Genomic DNA, 25,352 nt, shown 5'->3' on the forward strand with positions numbered 1-25,352 from the left:
TAATAGAGGTGAATGACATGGGCTTCAAAGGAAGATACAAAGAAGGATGGAGGGTGGGGGTGTTGTATGAAAGTAGCACTGTGGAATGTGGAGTGAGACAAATCATTCCTATTCCACAGCAGCAGCATGGCTCAGTGGAAAGAGCACGGGCTTGGGAGTCAGAGGTCATGGGTTCTAATCCTGGATCCATCACTTGTCTGCTATGTGACTTTGGGCGAGTCAATTAACTTCTCTATGCCTCAGTTACCTCATCTGTAAAATGGGGATTTAGACTGTGAGCCCCACCTGGGGTAACCTGATAACCTTGTATCTCCCCCAGTGCTTAGAGTGCTTGGCACAGTAAGTGCTTAACAAATACCATCATTATTTTGAGAAGCAGTATGGTTTAGTGGAAGAAGCACAGGCTTGGGAGTCAGAGGGCATGGGTTCTAATCCCAGCTCCGCCACTTGTCATCTGTGTGATTTTGGGCAAGTCACTTATGTCCTTTGTGCCTCAGTTACCTCATCTGTAAAATGGGGATTAAGACTGTGAGCCTCATGTGGGACAACCTGATTACCTTGTATCTACCCCATTGCTTAGAACAGTGCTTGGCACATAGTAAGTGCTTAACAAATACCATAATAATAATTATTATTATTTCCCCATGAGTGGGGCAGCAGGAGAAAATGGCTGAAGACACTGTGTCATTAGGCGCAAGCCAGGTCCTGGTGATGGCTGTTCCCCCCACTCCTCTCTATATCCCTATCCCATGACCATGGCAGCCTCGGTAAGGAATGTGCTAGGGAAAGGAAGGCTCTATGTACTCTACTGTAACAAAATAATAATAGTAATTGTGATATTCTTTAAGTGTTTTCTTTGGGTCAGTCACTGTACAAAGGGCTGGGGTACATGAGGCTGCAGTCTAAGTAGGAAGAAGAAAAAACATTGACTACCCATTTAACAGATGAGCAGACTGACACAGAGAGAAGTTAAGTAATCAATTATAGTATTTGTTAGGCATTACTGTTTCTCAACCACTGTAGTAGCCTAGATAATTAGGTTGGACACAGTCACTGTCCCACATGGGGCTCACAGTCTAAATTATTTGTCCAAGGTCACACAGCAGGCAAGTGGCTGAAAACCAAACTTGTTCTCTTTCCACTAGGCCATTCTGCTTAAAAAGAGTGCCAGGTAGGTAGGAAAAGGGAGCTATAGGAGGACAGAATCAGGCAGGTGAAAGGGTCTGGAGGAGAGCACATGAGAGTCACATGGAAATAGAGAAAATGATCGGGGGAGAAAAACTGTAAAGAGGGGTGAGAGTGTGTGTAATACAGTGCTTTAAGCACTTAATATCTAGTAAGAGTTCAATAAATGCCAGTGGTGAGGTCAAGGGGCAGGGAAATGATGAGATTACTTAGTCACCAGATGGAGTAACTAGCAGTTTGGCATGTCTATTTTGCCTCCAGTGAAGGACTGTAGGTGGAAAGGGAGTGAGTGCCATGAAGGAGGTGAACTTCTTAAAGGTGAAACCAGTGTGCTGTGAGAATGAAACCGTGTAAATTTTGAAATGTCTTAAGTGCCAGTCATTGTAACTTAAAAGTTAAGGATTGTCTCTACTGAGCCCATAAATTTGCTAAACAAATTTTTATGTCTCCCTTAATTAGTTTGATCAAGCTGCTGATGCTGAATTATCCTGGATTGCAGAAACTGAAAAGAAACTCATGTCACTGGGTGACATTAGACTTGAGCAAGACCAGACCTCTGCTCAGCTGCAAGTTCAGAAGGTAAAGAAATGCATTTCCAGCTGTCATTCTGATTATTCGCCAGTATTATCTGTGTCCAGAAAACGTCCTCAGGAATTGAATTTTCCATTGTTGTGTTTTTATAGTCACCAGTATTTTTTCTGTCACAGGCATTTACCATGGAGATTTTGAAACACAAGGACATTGTAGATGAACTTGTCAAGTCTGGGGATAAAATTATGACCACATGCAGTGAAGAAGAGAAGCAGTCTATGAAGGTAGTTGTCCAAGTTATTTTTATGATCAAAGATGACTCTCAATGTATATGGTTGGAAGTGATAAGATTTACATGGGAAGAGTAACCCTTCTGCAGAAATATTACCCTTTGCAGTGTTGTTGAATGTGCCATTTGGCAAGCCTTGGGCTGTTTTAGATTCTTCCCTGAGTTAAACTATATTCAACTCTGTTTTTTGTACTCTTCCAAGCACTTAGTACAATGTTCTGCACAATGTAAGTGCTTAATAAATGCAATTGATTGAAGTCCCTGCTCATAAGGAACCTGAACTTGCAACATCGGTAATAACTCTGAGGGACGATGATAGAGTCTTCTATCATAAATAACAGATGAGCCTTGGTCCAGTGTCAGTGCCTTTAGAACCAGGAAGCTCGTGAAGAAAGTGCGGCAACACGTGCACTCTAGTCCCTACCAGTCACTTTCTAAATGGGGCAGCTAGTGCAACAAGCGAATAGGTGAATAGGCCTTTATGTACAAAATCCATTCTTGGTCAAAGTCATCACAGCCCAGTACTGATGCTGTTTTGTAACGTTTTGTAGCCACTTTGGTACCACTGACATCTTGGTTGCTTGTATTTGCCAACTGTTTAGGATTCCTGCCGAATCTATCTCACAAGACTCCCTAGAACAGTTGAGTCCAAGTTTTTCTCAAAATTGGACCACTTGACCAGAAATTGATATGTGTGTAGGCCACTGGAATTTTTTTTCTTGATAGCAGTAGTGAAATATAGCCTGTTTCTCAAATATATTATTGTTTAGCAGTAATAAAAAAATAAAAAAAGTTTCATCAACTTTTTCCAGACAAAAGTGGACAGTTACAAGCCTGAGTACTCGCTTCTGATCAAGTTAGTGAGAATACTGGTATTTCACGGACTGGACTATTCTAGAGAACTGTAGAATGGTATTCAGTCAGGGCACATCTCAACTCTGACTCTCATAGTAGCTCATGTGTACTAACTACTCAAGTTAAGAAATAATTTTTAACTAGTCAAGTTAAAAAAATCAATATAAAAAAACTCAGGTGAGCCATATCCTGCCTGTGTCCCAGGAGGTTCATAGGTAAGAAGTTGTACCACTGATAGCATTCACCCATATCTCTGTGATGAGGTGTGGGTCATATTTTGGTGGGGACAATTTTTTAGCCGTAAAAGAGACAATCTCATCAAATGTGATTAAAAGATTTTGCAAGTAGCTCAATCATTTATTTACAAAGGGGACACATCCCCTCTTGGCGGACTGTTTTTCATAGACCCAAGCCTGAGGCTAGAATATTTGAATGAATTAGATTATTTTTTAATATGGTATTTGTTAAGCACTTACTATGTGCCAAACACTGTACCAAGTGCTGGGGTGGAAACGAACAAATCAGATTGGATGCAGTCCCTGTACCCCGTGGGGCTCACAGTCTCAATCCCCATTTTACAGATGAAGTAACTGAGGCACAGAAAATTGAAGTGAAGCCCAAGGTCACAGATCAGACATGTGGCACTACCAGGATTAGAACCCATAACCTTTTGATCCCTCGACCCATGCTCTATCCACTACACCATGCTGCTTCCCTTGAGGCCGAGTGTCTTATTGTTTTTTGAAGTGAAATCTCCCTCAGTTCTCTGCCCAACATGGATGCTCAGTAAATACTGCTGAAGATGATGTTGTTGACTTCTGCCTTTGATACTTCAGTGGGAGTTATGCAGTTGTTACAGGAGTGGATCTAAGCTACCTGGGCTACATCCAGGGGGGTTGGAATGTTTTAAGAGGAACCATCTCTGGTGTTCTATTTATAAAGTCCAGTCTTTACTACTTGGACACTATCAGATGGATTGTTAATAAACAGTCTTCAATTTAGTTCGTGTACTTTCAAAGTCCTTCCATAAGCAGAATGGAAAGCTTGCTAATTAAAAAAAAAATTGCAGCCTAGTTAAAAAAAAAAATGGACCCAAGTGAAAAATCTCATTAAAATAAATGCATATTCAGCTAAAGGACCATCCTTATGGTTCATGTCGCTAGGCCCAAGTATTTTTTGTAATGTTTTTGGCAGAATGTTGTTATGGCAAAAAGTAATCAAGTATTTCTGTCAGACTACTCAATGTCCTTCATATTTCACTTTGCCTTTCTCATTTAATTTGCCCAGGAGACAAAACAACTGCAGACCTTAGGTCATTTGTTCTGTCTTCCCTCTCCCCCCACCCTCCAAAAATATGATGCTCTACTTCATAATTAGAGGAACATTTTATTTTATTCCTCACAGGCTCTTCAGATCTTTGTCAGAGTTGAGAAGGATAATGTGGATGAAATATAACTCTTCTTTTTCTCCCACTCTCCACCACATGTTATTCTTCATTTGTAATAAAATTAGGTTTTTAAATTATTGCATCATTGCCAAAAACATTGATCTTTGTTTTTATAATCTAAAATGAAGTCAGAATCCATGAACTCAATCTTCTCATGCTTTGAAGAATTTGGAAATAGCACTCTGTGAGATTAACTGGGATAAATTCCTATGCCCCTGGCAACCTCCTGTACATGAGCTTCTTGCCATTCAAAATATAAAAATCTCAAGATCATTTTTACCTACTGTACGTAGTTTGAGAGTAGATCCTTAACAATCCATATTTAGGCAACTTTATCTCTTAAGGAAATAGTGAGTGGAAAGGCCAACTCCTTGAATAATAATTAATAATAATTGTGGTATATGTAAGCTCTTACTGTATGCCAAGCACTGTAATAAGCACTGGGGTAGATACAAGTTAATCAGGGCCCACCTGGGGCTCACAATCTAAGACAGAGAACACGGAGTGAATCTCCATTTTGCAGGAGAGAGAACTGAGGCATAGAGAAGTTATGTGATTTGCCCAAGGTCACAGAGATGACAATTTGCAGAACCAGGATTAGAACCCAGGTCCTCTGATTCCCAGGCCTGTGCTGTCTGCACTAGGCCATGCTGATTCTCAAAACTACCACTGCCTAAGGGAATGATGTTAGTAGTTTTCTTGACAACCGAAATGTTTTCCTTTTAGTTTTCAATCCGTTGCCCCAGAATGAGTGATAGACAGTTTTATGACTCCCATTGGCCCATGTTGGGCCAGACCATTGGCAATAGCTTGGAGGCACAGGGCAGTTGGATCCCTATTTTAGAATACCCTGGTGCCATCAGATAGAAGTGGCTTGTGTCTAGGTGATATTTGAGGAAGGACTCTCACAGGGCTGGCTCCTTTGGGTGAAATGCTCCCTCTTTACCCTGACACTGCTGTGAGACTTGGAGATATAGGCCGTATCAATCAGTGATTGGTTGCTAGCCTGGCCTGCAGATTTTCAGATTATAGGATGAAGTGTCTATGATAGGCTACTGCTGCTTTTATTGACCTTTCTCTACTGCTATTTCCTAAATTAGAGAACTTGAAATTTCAGAACTTCTGAATCAGACATCAACCTTAAAAAGTATCATGGAACTCTCTGCACATTAAAAGTCTATGTTTCCAAAACCTTTGGTATATTTCAATATGTATAAAGAAAATGAGACCTTCTTTCTTGGAATTCTGTCAGCCAATTATCCATCTTGTAATTTCATTTAGAAAAGTTGCTATTCTGTTTTTCCAAGTGTTCTGTAACGTTGATGGTTGCTTTAGGGCTGTCCTTTACCTCCTAAAAGGAGAGAAAGCATTTCAGAGGTGATTGAAAATTGGTCGTCTTAAATCTAGAAAATACTAATTTCCAGCACCATGATAACATAAAATCCTTAGTGACACATAACTGAAATTCAATAAATGAAGTGTGGTTCACCCTGAGGAATCTGACATGTGACCTGAGGTATTAAGTGTTTTACAATACTGTTTTTAGAAAAAATTGGATGATCTGTTGAAGAATTATGAAACTATCTGTCAAATCAACTCTGAGAGGAATCTTCAACTGGAACGGGCTCAATCTCTGGTTAACCAGTTCTGGGAGACATATGAAGAACTTTGGCCATGGTTGACAGAAACACAAAGGATCATCTCCCAGCTCCCAGCTCCTGCTCTTGAATATGAAACTTTAAGACAACAACAAGAAGATCATCGGGTAAGCTCATGAGTGGCTAGAACATTCTGCTACTTATATAGGACTATAAAGTTATGCCTCTTCCTGGATATATCACTTGTTAAAGAGCTGTTTACTGTAGTGAGGGTTAGCACTCTGCCATTCACATTTTCTTGCTGTTGGCCAAGTTAGTACTTAAAAGGCAAAGAGCAGTAGGGTTATAATTGCAGTGGAATGCAGCAATTTGGGAATTTTCTGTAAAGGAATATGACACTTTGAAAACTCAATTCCGGTTTTGAAGTACTAAGGAAAAAGGGTGTTTTTGAAGTGGTTTTTGTTTATGGCTTTCCTTGTTTTTCAGACTCTGTATGTGATTATTAAGACCATCTAGAAAAGGAAGTGAATGCTAGAAATGCATGAGGGAAAGAGAAGAGATAAGGGTTAATCAGCTTGGAAACACATTAAAAGGTTTCCATGGATGTCAATGTCAAAACAATGCAAATTAATGAAAACAAAGTAATGGGAAATGCTGGGTAAGATGAATGCAGGGAAAGCACTGAATATAAACTGATGGCCCACTTCTCCTTTTACTCTGCACCCCACAGAGCTGACCCAAGCATAGAACTCCCTTTGAAGTCATTCCACTCCACCGGAATGAAATGGGATTTTAAAATGGTTCAAATTAGCTTACACATGCAAATGTAATTGCAGGAGTAATACAATACATTTTTTAAAGAGAGACAACTTTATTATCATTGAAACAGTAGACTAGCTTACATATCCAAATATCCATGGGACTTTGAAATGGAAGAGCATTTTAATTTAAATATTCTTGTTGCTATTCCCAGACTGGTGAACCTAATTTTACTCCAGTTCCCAAATAACAGATTCCCTGGGAATGAATGACTTTCATGAAGAGTTGAATGCAAATTATGTTACATCATAGTTCAAAAATGCATTGTGTAATGTGTATTAAAATTGTTGTGTTCTCTTTTAAAACTGGGCCATATATTAGTAATGATGAGTGGTGTTAGCTGAAGAATTATTTGATCAGGAGGAGGTTAATGTAAATTTTTAAGAATTCTTATATAGGAAGCAGGATATAGATTTTAGGGAGTTGTTTCCAGGTAGTTTTGGGGAAGAACTTTAGAGCTTCATTTTAATTTTGATATGAAAAAATGTATTTATGGAGTTGTTAAATGGAGATCTTTTTTTAAATTGCCACAATGATATTGTTTAGTGCCCTCAAACCTAATGAATTTTACATTTGAAATATGTTTTACTTATTCCTTTTTATAGTACACAGTAAAAACAGGAGTACCCAAAATATGGAAACTAGGACTCTGAAAATACTTGAAATAAAACAATTTCACAAATTCCACCTGCTTCTTCATACTGTAAAATGATTCTGTTCTCTAGTGGTGGCTTGTGGGAAATAGTAGATATAAAACTTAACTATAGATCTGAGAATGCTTACTAGGGATCAGTTTTATAATGCTATGAAATAGCACTTTTCCATAGTTTTCTTAAACTGGAAAAAGTTATGAAGTATTGTTTGGGGAAGCCCCCAAATAAATACAAATTCTGCAGACTGTGCAACTTCTCTTTCCACATAACACGATTCTGACCATTAGCCTACCCCTTCTTCCATTTCTCTGGAAATTAAGAAGTCTAAGAAGACTTTTGACTCTTTTTCCAATAGTGGTTTTTCAGACTTTCACCTTTAGAGAAGGTGCCCAGGAAGGCATTTCAATTGTGAATACCCAGGAACAAAATGTAGTTTGAAAAGGAAGAAGCCTGTTAGTTTAGGCGTGGGAATATATATCTTCTGCTGGAAAATAGTGCGTGTCTTAAATGTTAGCAGGATGTAAATTCTAGTCAGTGAACATACCCATTGGGAACTGGCTTTATTGTCTAGCCATGTTGAACACAGAAGGCCAGTAGATTTGGGGGCCACTCTGCAAACCCCTAACTCCCAAAGTTTGAACTCCATTGGAGCAGTTGGCACACCCTAAGGTGCCCCAGTAGTACTTTGACTTTGGTTCAACCAAACAATGGCTTTGATAATTTGTTTGTTCTACCATTTTGAGGGGTGGTTTCTACCCAGATCTTTGGTTTAATGTTCTGTGGAACAGCCAAATTGGTGACTGCTAGCTTAGATGTGCTCCATAAGCTTGTCATGGGTTCTAATCCTGTCTCTGCCCTTGTCTGCTGTGTGACCTTGGGCAAGTCACTTCACTTCTCTGAGCCTCAGTTATCTCATCTGTAGAATGTGGATTGAGACTTGGGAGCCCCATGACTGTGAGCCCGCTGTTGGGTAGGGACCGTCTCTATATGTTGCCAACTTGTACTTCCCAAGCGCTTAGTACAGTGCTCTGCACACAGTAAGCGCTCAATAAATACGATTGAATGAATGAATGAGACAGGGACTGTGTCCAGCCCGATTTGCTTGTACCTTCCCAGCACTTAATACAATGCCTGGCACATAGTAAGCGCTTAATAAATATCATTATTATCATTATTATTAGTAGTAATAAATTAATCCATTTAATTAGAGTAAAATTGTGCAGGGGAAGTGCAGGAATAGGATTGATCTGACACTCGTCTTACAGGTCCTACTTCCACAAGTAATAATTAATCAACCAATGATATTTATCAAATGTTTACTGTGTGTATATACTATTCTACATCCTTGTGAGAGTACAGTACATTAGAATTGGAAGCCATGATTCCTACCCTCAAGGAGGCTCTTATATGTATGTGTATCTGTGTACCTCTCCTTTTGCCTGAAAATGCTTTCTGGGCTAGAGCCAACGGGGTTACTCAATCCCATATGCATCATAAAAGCTATTATATGGGCTGGATTGTGGACACTGAACCCTTGTTTACTTCTGGAGACCAGTTATTTGCTCTAAACTGCTTAGGCTCTATGTTGGGTCAGGATTGTGTTCCCTTAAAGGAAAGGGAAAACAAAACTCTGGTCAACATCTCTTTCTTGGGTCAATAAAATTGGGGTCAAAAGTTTCTTTATAGGACTAGCCTTTTGTTTGCTAATGCCCCTTCCCGAACAGAAATTAAGTGGGACTGTTGGAACTACCAGGTTAGAACCTGATAATGTGTTTGGCAGTTATTTTCAATAGGCAAATTACACAGAAAAGGGTCTCTGAAGTAGAGGCCCATTTTCAACCATGATATGGGTTTGAACAATTCACTGTTATCTGAAGCCATTGTTTGTGTCCTGACATGCATTATACCTTTAGTTTCCTTATCTAATTTACCAGGCAATTTAGAGTACCATTGAAAGGGGCTTTCCTGTCCAGACTATTGCTTACATTTCGTGTCAGGAATGTCTTTAGCTGGCAAAACTAGACCATGTAACATCATATGTAAAATGACTTATTTTGGGAGGGTATTTGTTTAGAACTCTTTGCCAGCTGGATGTGTTAGGAGCGCAGACAGCTGTAACATGGAGGGCGAAAGCCCAAACACTGATAAGTTGTTTGGTTTGTTATAGCAACTACGAGAGTTGATTGCTGAACACAAGCCTCATATAGATAAGATGAACAAAACTGGGCCCCAGTTATTGGAATTGAGCCCGGGCGAAGGATTTTTGATCCAGGAGAAATATGTGGCAGCTGACACCCTTTACAGTCAAATTAAAGAAGATGTCAAAAAACGAGCTGTGGCATTGGATGATGCAATTTCTCAGTCTACTCAGGTAACCACCTCTGCTTTTTGGACAGAAAACCCTATGAGTAAATGCGAGCGACAGCTTTTCCAAGAGTCCATATCACAGTATCAGCTCCTGAGACATAATATCACTTGGTTCATTTGCCTCTTTGTGGTGACATTTTCGGTGAACACCTATTACATTTTATTTTCAGTTTCTCTCTTCTCATATTGATCACAGTTTTTTGCCTGCTTTCTGGCACCGCAGAGATTTGAAACAGTGATTTCAGCTGCATTTGGAATGTCATTTTAATCTTTAAGAGAAATCCAGTAACTTTGTTATAAATGGATTTATGTTAACAAGTGTGTAGGTTTTATTTGTTCTCCTTTCCATAGACTCTCCCATTTTCATACCCTAGAATAATCACTGGTAATTCCAATTCCATGTTAGAACCAAGAACTCTGTAAGTCATTTTCTTAATAATGTTCTATAAATATGTCCTATTTTACATGTATACCAGTGTGCAGGTAAAACATAATAAGTAGGATTTGTTGAGTGTCTTCTGAATGCAGAGCACTCTACTAAGTGCTTTGGATAGAATAGAGTTAGTATACCAACTGGATATGATATCCAATTGTTATCATTACATAGATAACATTAGGTGGCACTTTTTAAACAGAAATCGATTCACAGCACGTTTAATGTGGTTCTGATTAGCATAATTGTTAAAGTAAAAATGAAATGATTTTTGACTTTATGCAGTTAAAGTGATAAAGAACCCAAAATTAGTCCATTAAAAAAATGAAACGAGTGAGGCAGCACAGATAGTATTTCCCAAACATTTCATTTAGAGTAGTAGGCAGTGATGTGCTTCCTCAAAGGCAGTTTGGAGCGGTTTGCCATGATCCTTGCTCCTTCCACTCCCTATGACAGGTGCAAAGACATTCAAAGAAACATCCATCTACTCTGGCCATATTACCGTTGATTACAGTTCAGCATTGCTGCAGAACTTTACATGGAAATTCATATCCTTCCATGAGTCAGTAGTGAGATTTTGGCCAGGGGTTTTACATATGTACTTTCTGATGTTTTTTTCCATCAGTTCCATGACAAAATTGATCAAACACTTGAGAGCTTGAACCGAATAGTTGAACGTTTGCGGCAGCCACCGTCTATATCTGCTGAGGTTGAGAAGATTAAGGAGCAGATCAGTGAAAATAAGAATGTGTTGGTAGATCTGGAGAAACTCCAGCCCGTGTATGAAACACTCAAACAACGGGGAGAGGAAATGATTGCTCGTTCGGGAGGTACCAATAAGGATATATCTGCAAAAGGTAGGTTGGGTGAGGTGAATTTTGTTACAGAAACTATGCTTTCCGTTCTTCTAACCTCCTTGCTAATACCGTTTCAAGACAAAATAGCACATTTTGCAAGTTATTTTCTTGAGTGGAGTTAGCTCTGGTTCAGGTCACAAGAAATATGAAGAATTATGTTAATGTAATTGTGCTTAAGAGCCCTTTCTGTGTAAAGACTATACAAGTTACAATTTTCTGCAACATTTCTGGACAGCCATTGTGAGAGTTGCTTTGTGGTGAGCTCATCGAAGGTGGTGAGCCCACTGTTGGGTAGGGACTGTCTCTATATGTTGCCAACTTGTACTTCCCAAGTGCTTAGTACAGTGCTGTGCACACAGTAAGCACTCAATAAATACGATTGATTGATTTTCCTCTCCAGCTGTCCAGGATAAGCTTGATCGAATGGTTTTGGCCTGGGAAGACATCCAGAATTTGGCAGAGGAAAGAGAGGCCAAACTATTAGATGTGATGGAGCTTGCTGAAAAATTCTGGTGCGATCACATATCTTTGGTGGTCACAACGAAGGATACTCAAGATTTCATCCGCGAATTGGAGGGGCCTGGAGTTGACCCTTCTGTAGTAAAACAACAACAAGAAGCAGCAGAGGTGAGCAAACAAATGGATACAGCTGATTGGAGCATATGCATGTCTAAGGAAAAGATGTTTATTATTTATTATTAATATAATAATAATAATAGTGCTTAAGTGCTTACTATGTGCCAAGCACTCTTCTAAGCACTGGGGTATGAACAAGTAATCCGGTTGCCCCACGTGGGGCTCACAGTTTTAATCTCCATTTTACAAAAGAGGTAACTGAAGCACAGAGAGTTTGCCCAACGTCACACAGCAGACAAGTGATGTTGTGGGAATTAGAACCCACATCCTCTGACTCCAAAGCCCTTGCTCTTTCTGCTAAGCCATGATGCTTCTCTAATGAATCTCATGATTTTCAAGTAATCATGACAATGTTCTTCTGTTTAATGCTGAAGATCAATGAAGTGAAATTACTATTGGACCCTGTGATTGTAATGATGTAGTGCATATGTAGATCCTCAGATTTTTCTGAGCAGAGTGTAGATTCTATATTTGACATGTTACAAATAAATACACATAAAGTGTAAATTAGATTCACAAAGTACATCCTATGGTTATAGTGTTTGGCCCAGTGTAGAATCCATATAAATACTTCTAAAGGACAAAGGAAATTAATGGTGTAGAATCGATATAACTATATCTAAAGGACATAGGAAATAAATATGCCATAGTTGATTATTGGACAAACAGGGATTGTTTGCTGCCTGGAGAAAATATCCAGGATCAAGCCAGGAATGTTGTTATAACAGCGGTGATTTGCTAACCATATATCTGTTTAAGTTAACAATGCTTGTGTGTATACTTTATAAATTTTTACTTTTAATATTTTAAAACAGTTGAACTTCTTTTACATATGGACATGAACATCTAAAAGGAGGTTAGGTCTGGAGACTAACATTTCCCATTAATTTTAAATGTATTTATTTCCCAATTTTCTGGATTTAAAAATAACTTGAGTTATTACAAACAAGAGAGTTTGAAAGTCATTACTTCATCTGTCAGACATACTTTCCTTTAACGTTGTTTATTTTTTTTTTAATTTTCCCCTTCTCCAGGCCATTAGAGAAGAAATAGATGGACTCCAAGAAGAACTAGATATAGTTATAAATCTTGGTTCTGAGCTCATTGCTGCCTGTGGAGAACCTGATAAACCTATTGTCAACAAGAGCATAGATGAGGTACAAACGAGATGTTTTCCATTCCTGGATTTACTATAGTATTTGCGGGGGACAAAGATAGATCTGTCTATCCCTCTCAAATGGAATAGTTAATAATTTGAGATGTTTAAGTTACGCTTGAAGAGTTCCAACATCTATTTTGCAGCTGAATTCAGCCTGGGACTCCCTAAATAAAACATGGAAGGAAAGAGTTGACAAGCTTGATGAAGCTATGCAGGCTGCTGTTCAATATCAGGATGGACTGCAGGTAAAATGATTAAAAATATCTGCTAAGATTCAGATGCCGAGAATCATCGTCAGTGTGTGTGACAAAGTGACCTTCTGGCAGGAGCCCTGACAAAGTGTATACATCTGGGAGAGGATCTCTCACTGCACTAGCATTCCGTCTCATGCCAATCTTCAGCTTTTGGGCCTTTAGGAGGTATTTTCTAGTAGTTTGAACTCCTAAAATGAAGTTCACATTTTTAAATTTATGATTACTATCAAGTGCCATCGAGTCGTTTCCAATTCATAGTAACTCTATGGATATATTTTCTACAGAACATCCTGTCTTCTGATAATCCATAACCGTTCTAATGGTTCTTCCATTACCATTGTTATGGTCTCTATCCATCTAGCTCCTGGTCTGCCTCTTCCATGTTTTCCGTGGACTCTTCCTAGCAATAGTGTCTTCTCCAGAGAATTAGTCCTCCTGATTGTGTCCAAAATATGCTAATCTAAGTCACGTCAGTTGGCCTTCCAAAGACCACTTTGGCTTAATTTGCTCCAAAATCCATTTGTTCGTTTTGCAGGCAGTCCATGGTATTCACAAAGTGACAGTGGACAGTGACAGTATATATATTTTGCTAGAATTGTTGCTAGAATAGAGTTGTTAGAGATGGAAATATATTATAGTGACAGTATAAAATATATGTATATATTTATATATTATACTGTCACTGTAAATATATATTAAATATATATAAAGTATATTTTTTATATATATAAATATTTATATAATATATTTTGCTAGAGTTGTAGAGATGGAAATAATTTCAGGAGTATTTCATTTTTGTTGATTGTAGTCCCCATTTAGTATCTTGAACTTCAGTATTGGCCTTCAGTCAGAAAGTGAAATGACAGTAAAGTGAAAGCTAATTTCTTTTCCTTTAGTTGAATGAAATAGAATGAAACAAAAAAGGAACACCTTAAATGTCGTGAAGTAAATTGGTTAAGAAGGGAAATTTGATTTTGTAGGTTAATATTATACATTGATTTCATCATATTTTTAAAATGCCCTCTGAAATCAAAGCATTGTTAGATTCCTACATTTTAAAAACACTGCTGTCTTCTTTCCTATGTATTCCAATTTCCACATCAGTCATATTTTAGACTACCTCTTATTCCTTGTCCATCTCCCTCTATATTTCAAACATTCTCAATGAATTTTATGAATTCTACTTTGGAATGATTGTATAAGGATCCTTCACCACTTCTTCATTTTCCTGGCCTTCTCCCTTTGCTTCACACAGTCAAATCAGTCAAATCAAATCAAATCAAATCAGTCAAATCAGTTTGCAAGAGCCTAACCCTCAATCTACCTGGCATTCTTCTAATATTCCACAAATCAGTTTACTGCTCTAATATTATTTGTGGTATTTTGGTAAAGGCTTACTAGGTGCCAAGCACTGTACTAAATGCTGGGTTGATTCAATAAAAAGTCCTTGTCTCATAAGTCTAAAATGGAGGGAGAACAAGTATTTAATCCCCATTTTAAGGATGAGGAACTGAGGCGCAGAGAAGTTAAATGACTTGGCCAAGGTCAGACAGCAGGCAAATGATAGAGCAGCAATCAGAACCCATGTCCCCTGATTTCCAGTCCTGTCCTCTTTCCATTAGGCCATGCTACTTTTATTTTACTACTATGAAATCTCTTTAAGGCCTTTCTGCCCCACCTTCCTTTCTTTCAGTCAACTGCCCTTTAACCTCTTAATTTCTTTCACTCCCTCCAACCTTTCACTCCTCCTTCTTTCCTTTTTTTCCTCTTCTCTCCCTCTATCCCATGGTTGTTCTTTTGCTTCATTAGTTTCTTTCAGGAATACGCAAGGCAGTTTCAAGCTCAATTTGAAAACTGGGATAAACTTGATTTCCTAAATTTTTGTTTCAAGTCAAAGATTGTCAGACTGTTTTTGTAAGAGAAATATCCCATTTTTTCTGAACTTTTCTTCCTATAAATTGTCTGACAGCTACATCCCTTCTTCATATATCCAGTACTTGTGACATTATGAGAGTTCATTTTTTTAGAGTGTTTATATGTGCTAAAAAGGATAAGAAAAACAAACCGAATATTCCAAGTTTTTTGTGTTGCAATTTTCATAGAGCAAAAAGCAGAATTGAGATAATGTTCTTTTTAGGTAGTGACTGGTCATTTATTCTGCAGTTTAACCATTATCACAATAGCAAACATGAATTTTAATTGTCAACCCATTTTTATTCATGTCATTTAAACTAATCAGAAGATATGTTGCCCTTAAGTGACTCATTTGAAAAATGCTATAATAATGCCAGCAATGATTTTTAAAATATGCCTTTCAATATGCTTCCTCTTAGCCTTTTATACATATGAGTGAGAAATAGCATACTCCTTTAAAAAAATGTAGGTTTTTATTTCAAGTAAATTACTCACCAAATCCTGTTTAATATTTCAGTTGAAATGTGGGATGATTTGGAGGCAGAAAAATTGCAGGTATTACAGAAGGTATATTTGACGTTTGCCATTCCATTATGACAGTAAGAGCTTTAATTTAGGTTACTGATTTTTCATAAAATTCATTTTTCTTAGTATATCTTTCAGTAATATACATAGGGGAGAATTTGGAACAGAATCCTTTCTTATGATGACATTTTCTTTTTATAATCACACATGTATTGTAACATTGAGTAATTGAAAACTGTTTTTCAGGCAATCTTCGACTGGGTAGATATCGCAGGAGGTAAACTGTCTTCAATGTCACCGATTGGAACTGATCTAGAGACTGTGAAACAGCAGATTGAGGAACTAAAGGTATGAAATAAACATTGATTTTTTTTTTAGCCAATACTTTTCAAAGCATCTTAATGTGCATGTGGACAAAAATAATTTATGTGACCGGAGACTGTATTTTCTTCAAACATTTGAAGTATCACTTGCCATGTAATTACAACATATTTATGGTATAAAATGGACCCTTCTCTCTCATGCTTACTCATCCCCTTCAGTATTTCAGCCCTCTTTCTCCACAAGATTTGACATTATAATTTAGGCTGATTGATTTGTATTTCGACTTTCCTTTTTTTCCTCGAACTTGTTTGTATTTTATGCGTTTGACCCCTCCCCCCACATAAGGAAAGTTGGCTGAGTAGTAGTTTCCTCCAAACTTTTTTTAGACCTTTGTGGCACACCACACATCTTTTATCAACTTAGCCTTTGGCTCCCTTGCACCATTATCAGTAGTGTTTGTTCAGTGCCATTTTTTGTAAAGCACTGTACTAAGCACTTATCAAGAACAATAAAAGGAAAATTCATGATCCCTGTCCATGAGAAACTTAGAGTCTGCACACTACATCATTTTAAGTAGGTTCTACAAATAATAATAATCATCATCATATATTTGTTAAGTGTTTACTATTTGGCAAGTACTTTCTAAATACTGGGGTAGGTAGAAGTTGATCTAGTCAGACACACTCCAAAGTGGGCTCACAGTCTAAGTAAAAAGGAGAACAGGTATTAAATACCCATTTTACAGATGAGGAAACTGAAACACAGAGACATTAAGTTACTTTCCCAAGGATTCATAGCAGGTTAGTGGCTGAGCTAGGATTAGAACCCTGGTTCTCTGATTCCTAGATGTGTGCTCTTTGCAGAATCAGAGATCATATTTAAAGGAGCCTCTTCCTTCTCTCTTATTGACTATAAGTTCCTGCTAGACTGTAAGGTCAATGTGGGCAAGAAACATGTAAACCAACTCTATTATTTTATACTCTCCCAAGCACAATACAGTGCTTCACACAGTAAATACTCAATAAATATGACTGGGGACATTGGATCCAGCTCAGCCCCATTTTCCAGTCATATCCCATCTGTGGCTCCAAATTTCAAGCAAAGACAATATGATGATCCTGTGTCTGAAGCTCGCAGCTAGAAATGGAATACCTTTGACATGAAGCTGTCATTAGCCCATGCCTACATAATTTACATATCAAACAAAGAGAGCCTAAAATGTATCACAAGAATAGAAAAAGTTAATGTAGTTGTAATATTTTTCCAGAGGAAATGTAGTGTTTATGTATGTCTCTTGTTAATACTCCCCAAATTTATCAATTGCAAAATGCTTGATCAGCTCATTCGTAGGTTTCCAAAGTAGTTTCTGAATAGGTGAAATATAGATAACATGTTTAATCTCAGAATAAAGTCTTTTTTCTCAGAAAGTCACAAGGTTGTGGTAAGAGAATCAGAAAAAAATCAGAAAAAAGTTACAAAATTCACGTTATTAATAGCTACTTGTATTTTGGAACTTCTCCATCTGTAAACATTCTCAGTCTCTTCTCAGAGATTCTGTTCACATTCTCAGTCTCTTTCACAAAGTCCTCCGCTACCTCCCACCCTCTCTTACATTCTCCATCTTCACTCACTCCCTTGGAGAATTAATTCGCTCCCATAGCTTGAACCACCATCGCCATGCGGATGACTCCCAAATCTACCTCTCCAATCTTGATTTCTCTCCCTCTCTTGTCTTGAATTTTCTCTCGCATTCAAGGCATCTCCTCTTGGATGTCCCACCAACACCTCAAAGTTAACATATCCAAATCAGAACTCCTAATCTTTCCACCCAATCCCTGTTCTCCCCACAATATTTTCATCAGTGTAGACAGCACCACCATCCTTCCGGTCTCACAAACCCCTAATCTTGGCGTTCTCCTCGACTCATCTCTCTCATTCAACCTCTTATCCTCTCCCTCCTTGAATACTACATATGTTTCCTCACTGACTCCCTGCCTCCTGTCTCTCCTCACTCTTGTCCACACTTCAGTCGGCTGTCCAGATCATTTTTCTACAAAGTTTTTAGTCCACGTCTCAAGTACCTCCCCTGGTTGCCCACCCACCTCCACATCAAACACAAACTCCTTACTATTGGCATTAAAGCACTGTCACCTTGACCCCTCCTACCTCACTTCACTATTCTCCTACTACAACCCTGCCTGCACACTTTGCTCCTCTAATGCCAACCTACTCACTGTACCTCGTTTTTGTCTATCTTACCACTCACTTTTCACCCATATACTGCTTCTGGCCTGGAACATCCACCCTTTTCATATATGACAGACAATTACTCTCCCCACCTTCAAAGATTTATTGAAGGCACATCTCCTTCAAGAGGCCTTCTCCAGCTAGGCCCTCGTTTCCTCTTCTTACACTCACTTCTGTGTCACCCTTGCACTTAGATTTGTACCTTTTATACACCCCTCCCTCAGCACTCTGCCCACAGTAAGTGCTCAATAAATGCAATTGATTGAACTGTGCTGGAGTTTCACGTCTTCTCCTCCTCCTCTTACAGAAGGATAACTAGGATGTGATTGGGAATGGAGACCTGGGCCTGCTATTCTCCAGGATATAATGTTTAACTCTTGGGGGAGCCAAGATAATTTTCTCTTTTTTTTTCATATTTATAACAGCAATTTAAGGCCGAAGCATATCAGCAACAGATAGAAATGGAAAGACTGAACCATCAAGCAGAATTGTTGTTGAAGAAAGTTACTGAGGAGAGTGACAAGCACACTGTTCAAGACCCTTTAATGGAACTGAAACTGATTTGGGATGGCCTGGATGAGAAAATTGTCAACAGACAGGTATCCAAAAGAATTTGAATATGGCAGTACTTGATACTTTGTTGCAGGGGACTTTTTTTCACTTAGCTCTCAGAAGCTATCCCTGGGTTTAAATGAACTATTTTAGGCATTTTGCCTAATGGAAGTAAGCCTGCTATATAAACCTAGGATGGAAATAGCCAGAATGAGAATGACAACTTAATAGGAGACTTATGATTTTCCCACTTGGGTTGCAGTAATGTTATGATTGGTATTGGGCATGGGCAGACCTTTCATTTTGAGCTCGGGGATGAATGCAGATTTGGTACAGGATTGGAGATTTCTAGACACTGTGGTTACAACAGTCTGAGCAGGATGGAAACAGAGAGATAAACTTAGAGGTAAAAGGAAAGAGATGGTGAGGGAGGGAGGCTGAAGAAAGTGGAAAGTTTTTGGAGATAGCAAGAGATTGATTTATATTGTTTCCTTCTCTCCACATCCCATAAGTTTCCCTTATGTCTCAGTCTTTACTCCCTTTTGGCCTTACCGCCCTCCCACCCATCTCCAAATCACTCCCCTCTTCCTTGTTGCCAAACACTTCTGCAAATGGCCTCCCATATCCTCCTTTTCTTCCTTACGGCTCGATCTTCCACTTATGGAGCACTATTCCCCGCCACAACTTTTCACCACCTAGTCACTGTGCCACTGCAGCCATGTTTATCAGTTCTCCTGTGGTGTGAGGCAAGAGTCTTTCCTTCCCTTTGCTGCCCTTCTTTGTCTTGACTGTGGGTGGGCCCTCGCTGGATCACCTAACCAACTTTATGGGTGGTGGTGCCATCTTGGCATCCTCTATATGGATAGTAAGATTGGGCAGTCAGTATCATGTGACACTTGGGGGAATGGCACTCATTATATCTATCGAAGCAGCTCTTATGGTTTTAAAGTCACCGTTTATAAGTTAAAAGATATGAAAACCCACTGGCATGACTCTTTCAGTAGAAGAGTACAGCTCAGATTTCCGAATGAGGTACCTGGGCAATTCTCAGAGCCTTCAAGGTATTTCAGTGCCCACTTTAGTCTTTAAGCCACTAGCTCCGAGGGCCAGACTGGCTGTGGACCCTCATAATAATAACAGCAAATAATAGTACTTAAGTGCTCACTATGTGCCAAGCACTGTGATAAGCTCTGGGGCTTAGAACCAAAGAACTAATTTGGACAGAGTCCCTGTCCACATGGGGTTTACAGTCTAAGTAGGAGGGAGTAGAATTTAATCTCCATTTTGCAAATGAGGAAACAGAGGCACAGAAAAGTTAAGTGACTTGCTCAAGGTCAGACAAGCAGATAAATGATTTAGCAGGGATTAGAACTCAGATCCTCCAACTCCCAGGTCCGAACTCTTTCCACTAGGCCACATTGCTCGGCCACATGAGGGTTGTAATGGTTCTGGCTCAGGTATGTTCTAGAGCATGCTACATGAAATCAAGCTGCCCAAATCCTGGACCCTGAGAGGGGTGGAGGTGTGAGGTGTGGATTTCATGAATCACACAGCCCTGTGAGTAAACCTGAACCAGTTTATGTGTGACCCAACAGGAAAATCCAGGGGTCTCTGGGCTGCAGTGGGTCTCCCAGCCCAAACTGTTTATGTAAATTACCCTAATAATCAATCAGTGGTATTTAAGGATAATTCCACGTAATTGGGAAGAACATTTGAAGCCTGGCTTTTCCAGTTTGGGCATAGAGGGTGACTTTTCTGGTGCTGTTGTTGGCCACTTGTTAGTCGTTCTACAACTGAAGTTAATTGCATTACTGTTGTCCTGATTGTGTCTTATTCCTTTGAACTTTTGCTCTAGCATAAGCTTGAAGGGGCTCTGTTAGCTTTGGGACAGTTCCAACATGCTCTGGATGAATTGCTGACGTGGCTGACCCACACAGAGGACTTGCTGAATGAACAGAAACCCGTTGGAGGAGATCCCAAGGCCATTGAAATTGAACTTGCCAAGCATCATGTAAGTAATTCTGTTTATGGCCCTCTAATGTTGCTTTTCACCTCTGGGGTGTTTCTTATTAGAAATTTTTGGTTTCATCAAATATTTGTCAGTAAGATGACCTCACTGCATAAGTTAGTGTCCATGACTCAGGCATAAAAGCTATGTTCAAAGACACTCCCCGCTGTCTTTCTGCAGTCTTTGATCAGGTGACATTTGTGAACTTGTTTCCAATGTAAAGGTGACTAAAATATTTTCCCAGCTCGAGAGTACAGCTCCAACACACATGAACTTCTTTTAACTCTTTTAACACTATCAGAGGATTAAATTATACCCTCAGTAAAATGAGGTTGATTGAAAATGAGTATTTTTTACCAGGAAAATAGCAGCTTCTAGTACTTTTGTATATGGTTCTTTAATTTCCCTTTTTCTCTTTAGATTTCCCTTTTTCCTCTTCTGCAGTCCCATTATCATTCTTCTTCTTCTGTTTGTTTCTTTTTGTCTACCTATTCTTCACTGCCTGTATTGTAATATTAAAAATAATAATTGTGGTATTTGTTAAACACTTACTATGTGTCAAGCGCTGTTCTAAACACTGGGGTAGATACAAGATAATCAGGTTGTACACAGTCCCTGTCCCATGTGGGGCTCACTGTCTTAATCCCCATTTTACAGGTGAGGTAACTGAGGTGACTTTAAATGTCTATACTATGACTGTGCTAGTAGCAGTGGAGACATTAGACTTTAGACTGCTGATGAACGCATACTTCCCTGACCATTGTATATTTAAAGACTTGGAAACTCTTTTGTCATTGCCCTGCTTTTGAGTACATCCTTCTGTCTTCACTCTTGAAACAATACTCCAGAAGCCACAGGTTTCAGTGATGTTAATCCAGTGCTCTGGAGAATGAGTTTTAGTGAAGATGTTTGTTAGTATGTATCCTTAGTAGATTTCATATTTAACTTCCCTATTTATCATTGTTGCCTTTCTTTCAAATATTAAATTCAGATTGTAATTTCCTCAAAGGTGACATGCTTTCAAAATAGGGGGAGAAACAGAGATCAAGAGATGTGAAAAAATAATCTAATCCAGCATTACCTATGCTCTTCCTTGCCTTTCAAAAATCCTCCATGTATCCTACTCCAAAAGGATTATGGGGAAGCAGTGTGGCTCAGTGGAAAGATCACAGACTTTGGAGTCAGAGGTCATGGGTTCAAGTCCCAGCTCCGCCAATTGTCAGCTGTGTGACTTTGGGCGAGTCACTTAACTTCTCTGGGCCTCAGTTCCTTCATCTGTAAAGTGGAGATTAAGCCTGCGAGCCCCCCGTGGGACAATCTGATCACCTTCTAACCTCCCCAGTGCTTAGAACAGTGCTTTGCACATAGCGCTTAATAATGCCATCATTATTATTATTACAACATGGTCTTTTTTTTTTTACACATTAACCACATTTTAGTAATCTATTGAGAAACAGAAAGTAATTATGAAAAAACACCTTATTTCTGAAAACAAATGGTAAAATCCATTTCTTGAAAAAAAATGTATTTAACATTTTTGCAAATAATACACTTAATGATGCCAGAGTTTTATAATGTCAACTTTCCCTTCATGTATGGAAAATGTTGACATTCATGTAGTGAATATTCATAGAAGAACCTTTAAATAACCCAGGAATATTGTTATGATTTCCCAAAGAGCATTTATAATAATATTTATTTCTTGGCAACCTTTGTCCAAGGTAGGTGTCTAGAAGCAGTGCTGCCTAGTGGAAAGAGCATGGGCTTGGAAGTCAGAGGTTGTGGGTTCTAATACCGGCTCTGCCATGAGTCTTCTTTGTGACCTTGGACAAGTCACTTAACTTCTCTGTGCCTTAGGTGCCTCATCTGTAAAATGGGGCCTAAGACTGTGAGCCCCATATGGGACTGGGACTGTATCTGATCTGATTATCTTGTATCTACCTCATTGCTGAGAACAGTGTTTGGCACAGAGTAAGCACTGTGGTAAACAAATACCACAATTATCATTGTTAGTATTACCAATGTAACAAATTGGGAAAAGACATGAGTATTTTCCAATTTCTATAAACAATAATGCATTTTCCTTCTAGGTGACTAATTTTAATATATGGCAAGCAGATTTTAGCTTAGCAGTAGTAACTTCAGAGGTAAAATCATAAAATCATCTGCACAAATCTTTGAGAAGCCTAAGCATATCTCATATTATGATGAATGTAGTACAATGATCTAAAAATTAATATAGCCTTATAACACAATAAAATTAGTTGTGGCATAAATAAACGTTTTAATGATATTTGGAAGTATGACTTGAAACATCTAGCTTTTTACCTCATATACATCATTCATTCAATCATATTTGTTGAGTGCTGGACGGAAAGTGAAACAGAGTTGGTAGACACATTCCCTACCCAAACTGAGTGTTCAGTCTAGAGACTAATTGATAATTATTGTTAATATATGGTTCTAAGGGGGAATCATTAGGAATTCTTTTTTCAGTTGGGATTCTTTTGAGGAATTACTTGAACCTATCTAGCCTTGAGGCAAAACAAAATCCAGTAATATCAGATTAAATCTAGCTGTTGAAACTCTGTTACAATACATTATTATCTTCAGGACCTCTGGAGCAAATAAAATTAAATCAGTCATGCAGTTAATAGTGTACTGACAAATGCCTGGTATATCTTCATATGTTAAGGTACTCCAAAATGATGTGTTAGCCCATCAGTCTACTGTGGAAGTAGTGAAGAAAGCAGGAACTGACCTAATCGAGTCAAGTGCTGGAGAAGAAGCAAGTAACCTGCAGAGCAAACTAGAGGTTCTAAATCAACGCTGGCAAAATGTGTTGGAAAAAACAGAGCAAAGGAAGCAGCAGCTGGACACTGCTTTGCTCCAGGTGAGACTAGAAATTCAGGTGTGGCATTTGGAACTGAAAGTGGTAGATGGTAGCTGAACCTGTGCCTGAGGTCAGATAGGGAGCAGTCCGAAAATGAAACTGAGTGCCAGTGTCCTGAATGTTAGCCAATATTCTATTTTGCCTGCTACCTCTCCCAAATGTGAAACTGTGGGACTTTCATAGCCCTTATGCTATAATTGGCTGTCTGCGGATGGTACTATATACTGTCTTTAAATTCATCCAGATATAAAAATCTGGTGAGGTTTGCCTGAAATTACTACCCTAACTTGCCCAAATGACTATCCTAGCCTATGTATACCTTGCAGGTAATGCGTCTCTTTCATTGCTATATTGTACTCTCCCAAGCGCTTAGTACAGTGCTCTGCCCACAGTAAGGACTCAATAAATGCGACTGATTCAGATGCTTCTATGGTTTTTCTGCTCTAATCTATCTAGCTACATTTTCTGTGCTACAGAAAATATATATTTTTTGTTACTGCTGCTGTTCTGATTTCTGTGGTATTTTAAATTTGATTTTTGTTTTTCTCTGGTTTTTCACAATAAATTGGAAAAAGCCCTTCCAACTCTTACCCAGCCAATCAATCAGTCAGTCATATTTACTGAGTGCTTACTATGTAAAGCAGTAAATTAAGCATTCAGAGAGTACAGTATAGCAGAGCTGGTAGTCATGTTCCCTGCCAACAACAAGCTTCCAGTCTGAACCAGTCTGTGTCATACTCAACTATGGTCTGCTTAATGGGTGGGGGTGCAGTAATGTCTGCCAATGTTGAGGTTTCAGAAATAATAATAATAATAATAATTGTGGTATTTGTTAAGCTCTTACTATGTGCCAAGCACTGTTCTAAACACTGGGGTAGATACAGGGTAATCAGGTTGTCCCACAAGGGGCTCACACTTTTAAATCCCATTTTACAGATGAGGTAACTGAGGCACAGAGAAGTGAAGTGACTTGCCCAGGGTCACACAGCAAAGAAGTGGCAGAGGTGGGATTAGAACCCATGTCCTTTGACTCCCAAGCCCATCCTCTTTCCACTAAGCCACGCTACTTCTCATCTATTTTGTGATAGGCTGCACTCATTTTCCCTGCACAATGTGTACTGCTGGATGTGGGATCTGGGAGAGTTAATATGGATGGTTCATTGAAAACTACCACCACTTCTACTAACACCTGTCTGCAGTGTGACCTTGGGCAAGTCACTGAACATCTCCATGCCTCAATTCTCATCTGTAAAAGGGGGATTAAGACTGTTAGCCCTATTTGTGTCCCACCCACTTATCTTCTATCTGTCCCTGCATTTAGTACAGTGTTTGGCATATAGTAAGTGCTTTAACAAGTGCTATTTAAAAAAAAGCCAAACCAAACAAGAAAAACCTTATTGTTTCCCTTGGAAATCTTGGGTACTTGAGCAATGACCATTAAAATATCCTGATGCTAGGAAATAATAGTTGGATTTGTGAAAAGCTCTGTACCAAGCACTTGGGTAAATACTAGATAATCAGGTGGAAAACAGTCCCTAGTCCACATGGGGTTCATGGTCAAGTTGGTAGGGAAGAACAGTTATTTCATCCCCATTTTACAGATGAGGGCACTGAGGCACAGAGACGTTAAGTGACTTGCCCTTGGTCACCCAGCAGATAAGGGGAAGAGCTGGGATTAGAACCCAGTCCTCTGACTCCCCAACCCAATCTCTTGGACACTTGTACTAGGCATTACTGCTTTTGAGTTGTATTTATATGGACAAATGATATAAGTGTGCAAGAGATTCTTTCTAAAGATGTTAATGC

At 38.9% G+C, this 25,352-nt stretch overlaps 1 protein-coding gene across 23 annotated transcripts in view; it reads left to right on the top strand.

The window, feature by feature from the left end:
- Positions 1–25,352, top strand: part of DST (dystonin) — a 520,502-nt gene that overhangs the window by 448,276 nt on the left and 46,874 nt on the right. For all 23 annotated transcript variants that reach the window (XM_038771967.1, XM_038770518.1, XM_038770592.1 and 20 more), the window contains 12 exons: positions 1,645–1,764; positions 1,893–2,000; positions 5,854–6,072; positions 9,545–9,748; positions 10,803–11,034; positions 11,435–11,661; positions 12,705–12,827; positions 12,973–13,074; positions 15,769–15,870; positions 18,519–18,692; positions 20,501–20,656; positions 23,349–23,546. In XM_038771967.1, coding sequence (XP_038627895.1) covers positions 1,645–1,764; positions 1,893–2,000; positions 5,854–6,072; positions 9,545–9,748; positions 10,803–11,034; positions 11,435–11,661; positions 12,705–12,827; positions 12,973–13,074; positions 15,769–15,870; positions 18,519–18,692; positions 20,501–20,656; positions 23,349–23,546 — 1,965 coding nt within the window. The remainder of the gene's footprint in view (positions 1–1,644; positions 1,765–1,892; positions 2,001–5,853; positions 6,073–9,544; positions 9,749–10,802; positions 11,035–11,434; positions 11,662–12,704; positions 12,828–12,972; positions 13,075–15,768; positions 15,871–18,518; positions 18,693–20,500; positions 20,657–23,348; positions 23,547–25,352) is intronic.

Source organism: Tachyglossus aculeatus, chromosome 1 (assembly GCF_015852505.1).
Source record: "Tachyglossus aculeatus isolate mTacAcu1 chromosome 1, mTacAcu1.pri, whole genome shotgun sequence".
Taxonomy (NCBI): Eukaryota; Metazoa; Chordata; class Mammalia; order Monotremata; family Tachyglossidae; genus Tachyglossus; species Tachyglossus aculeatus.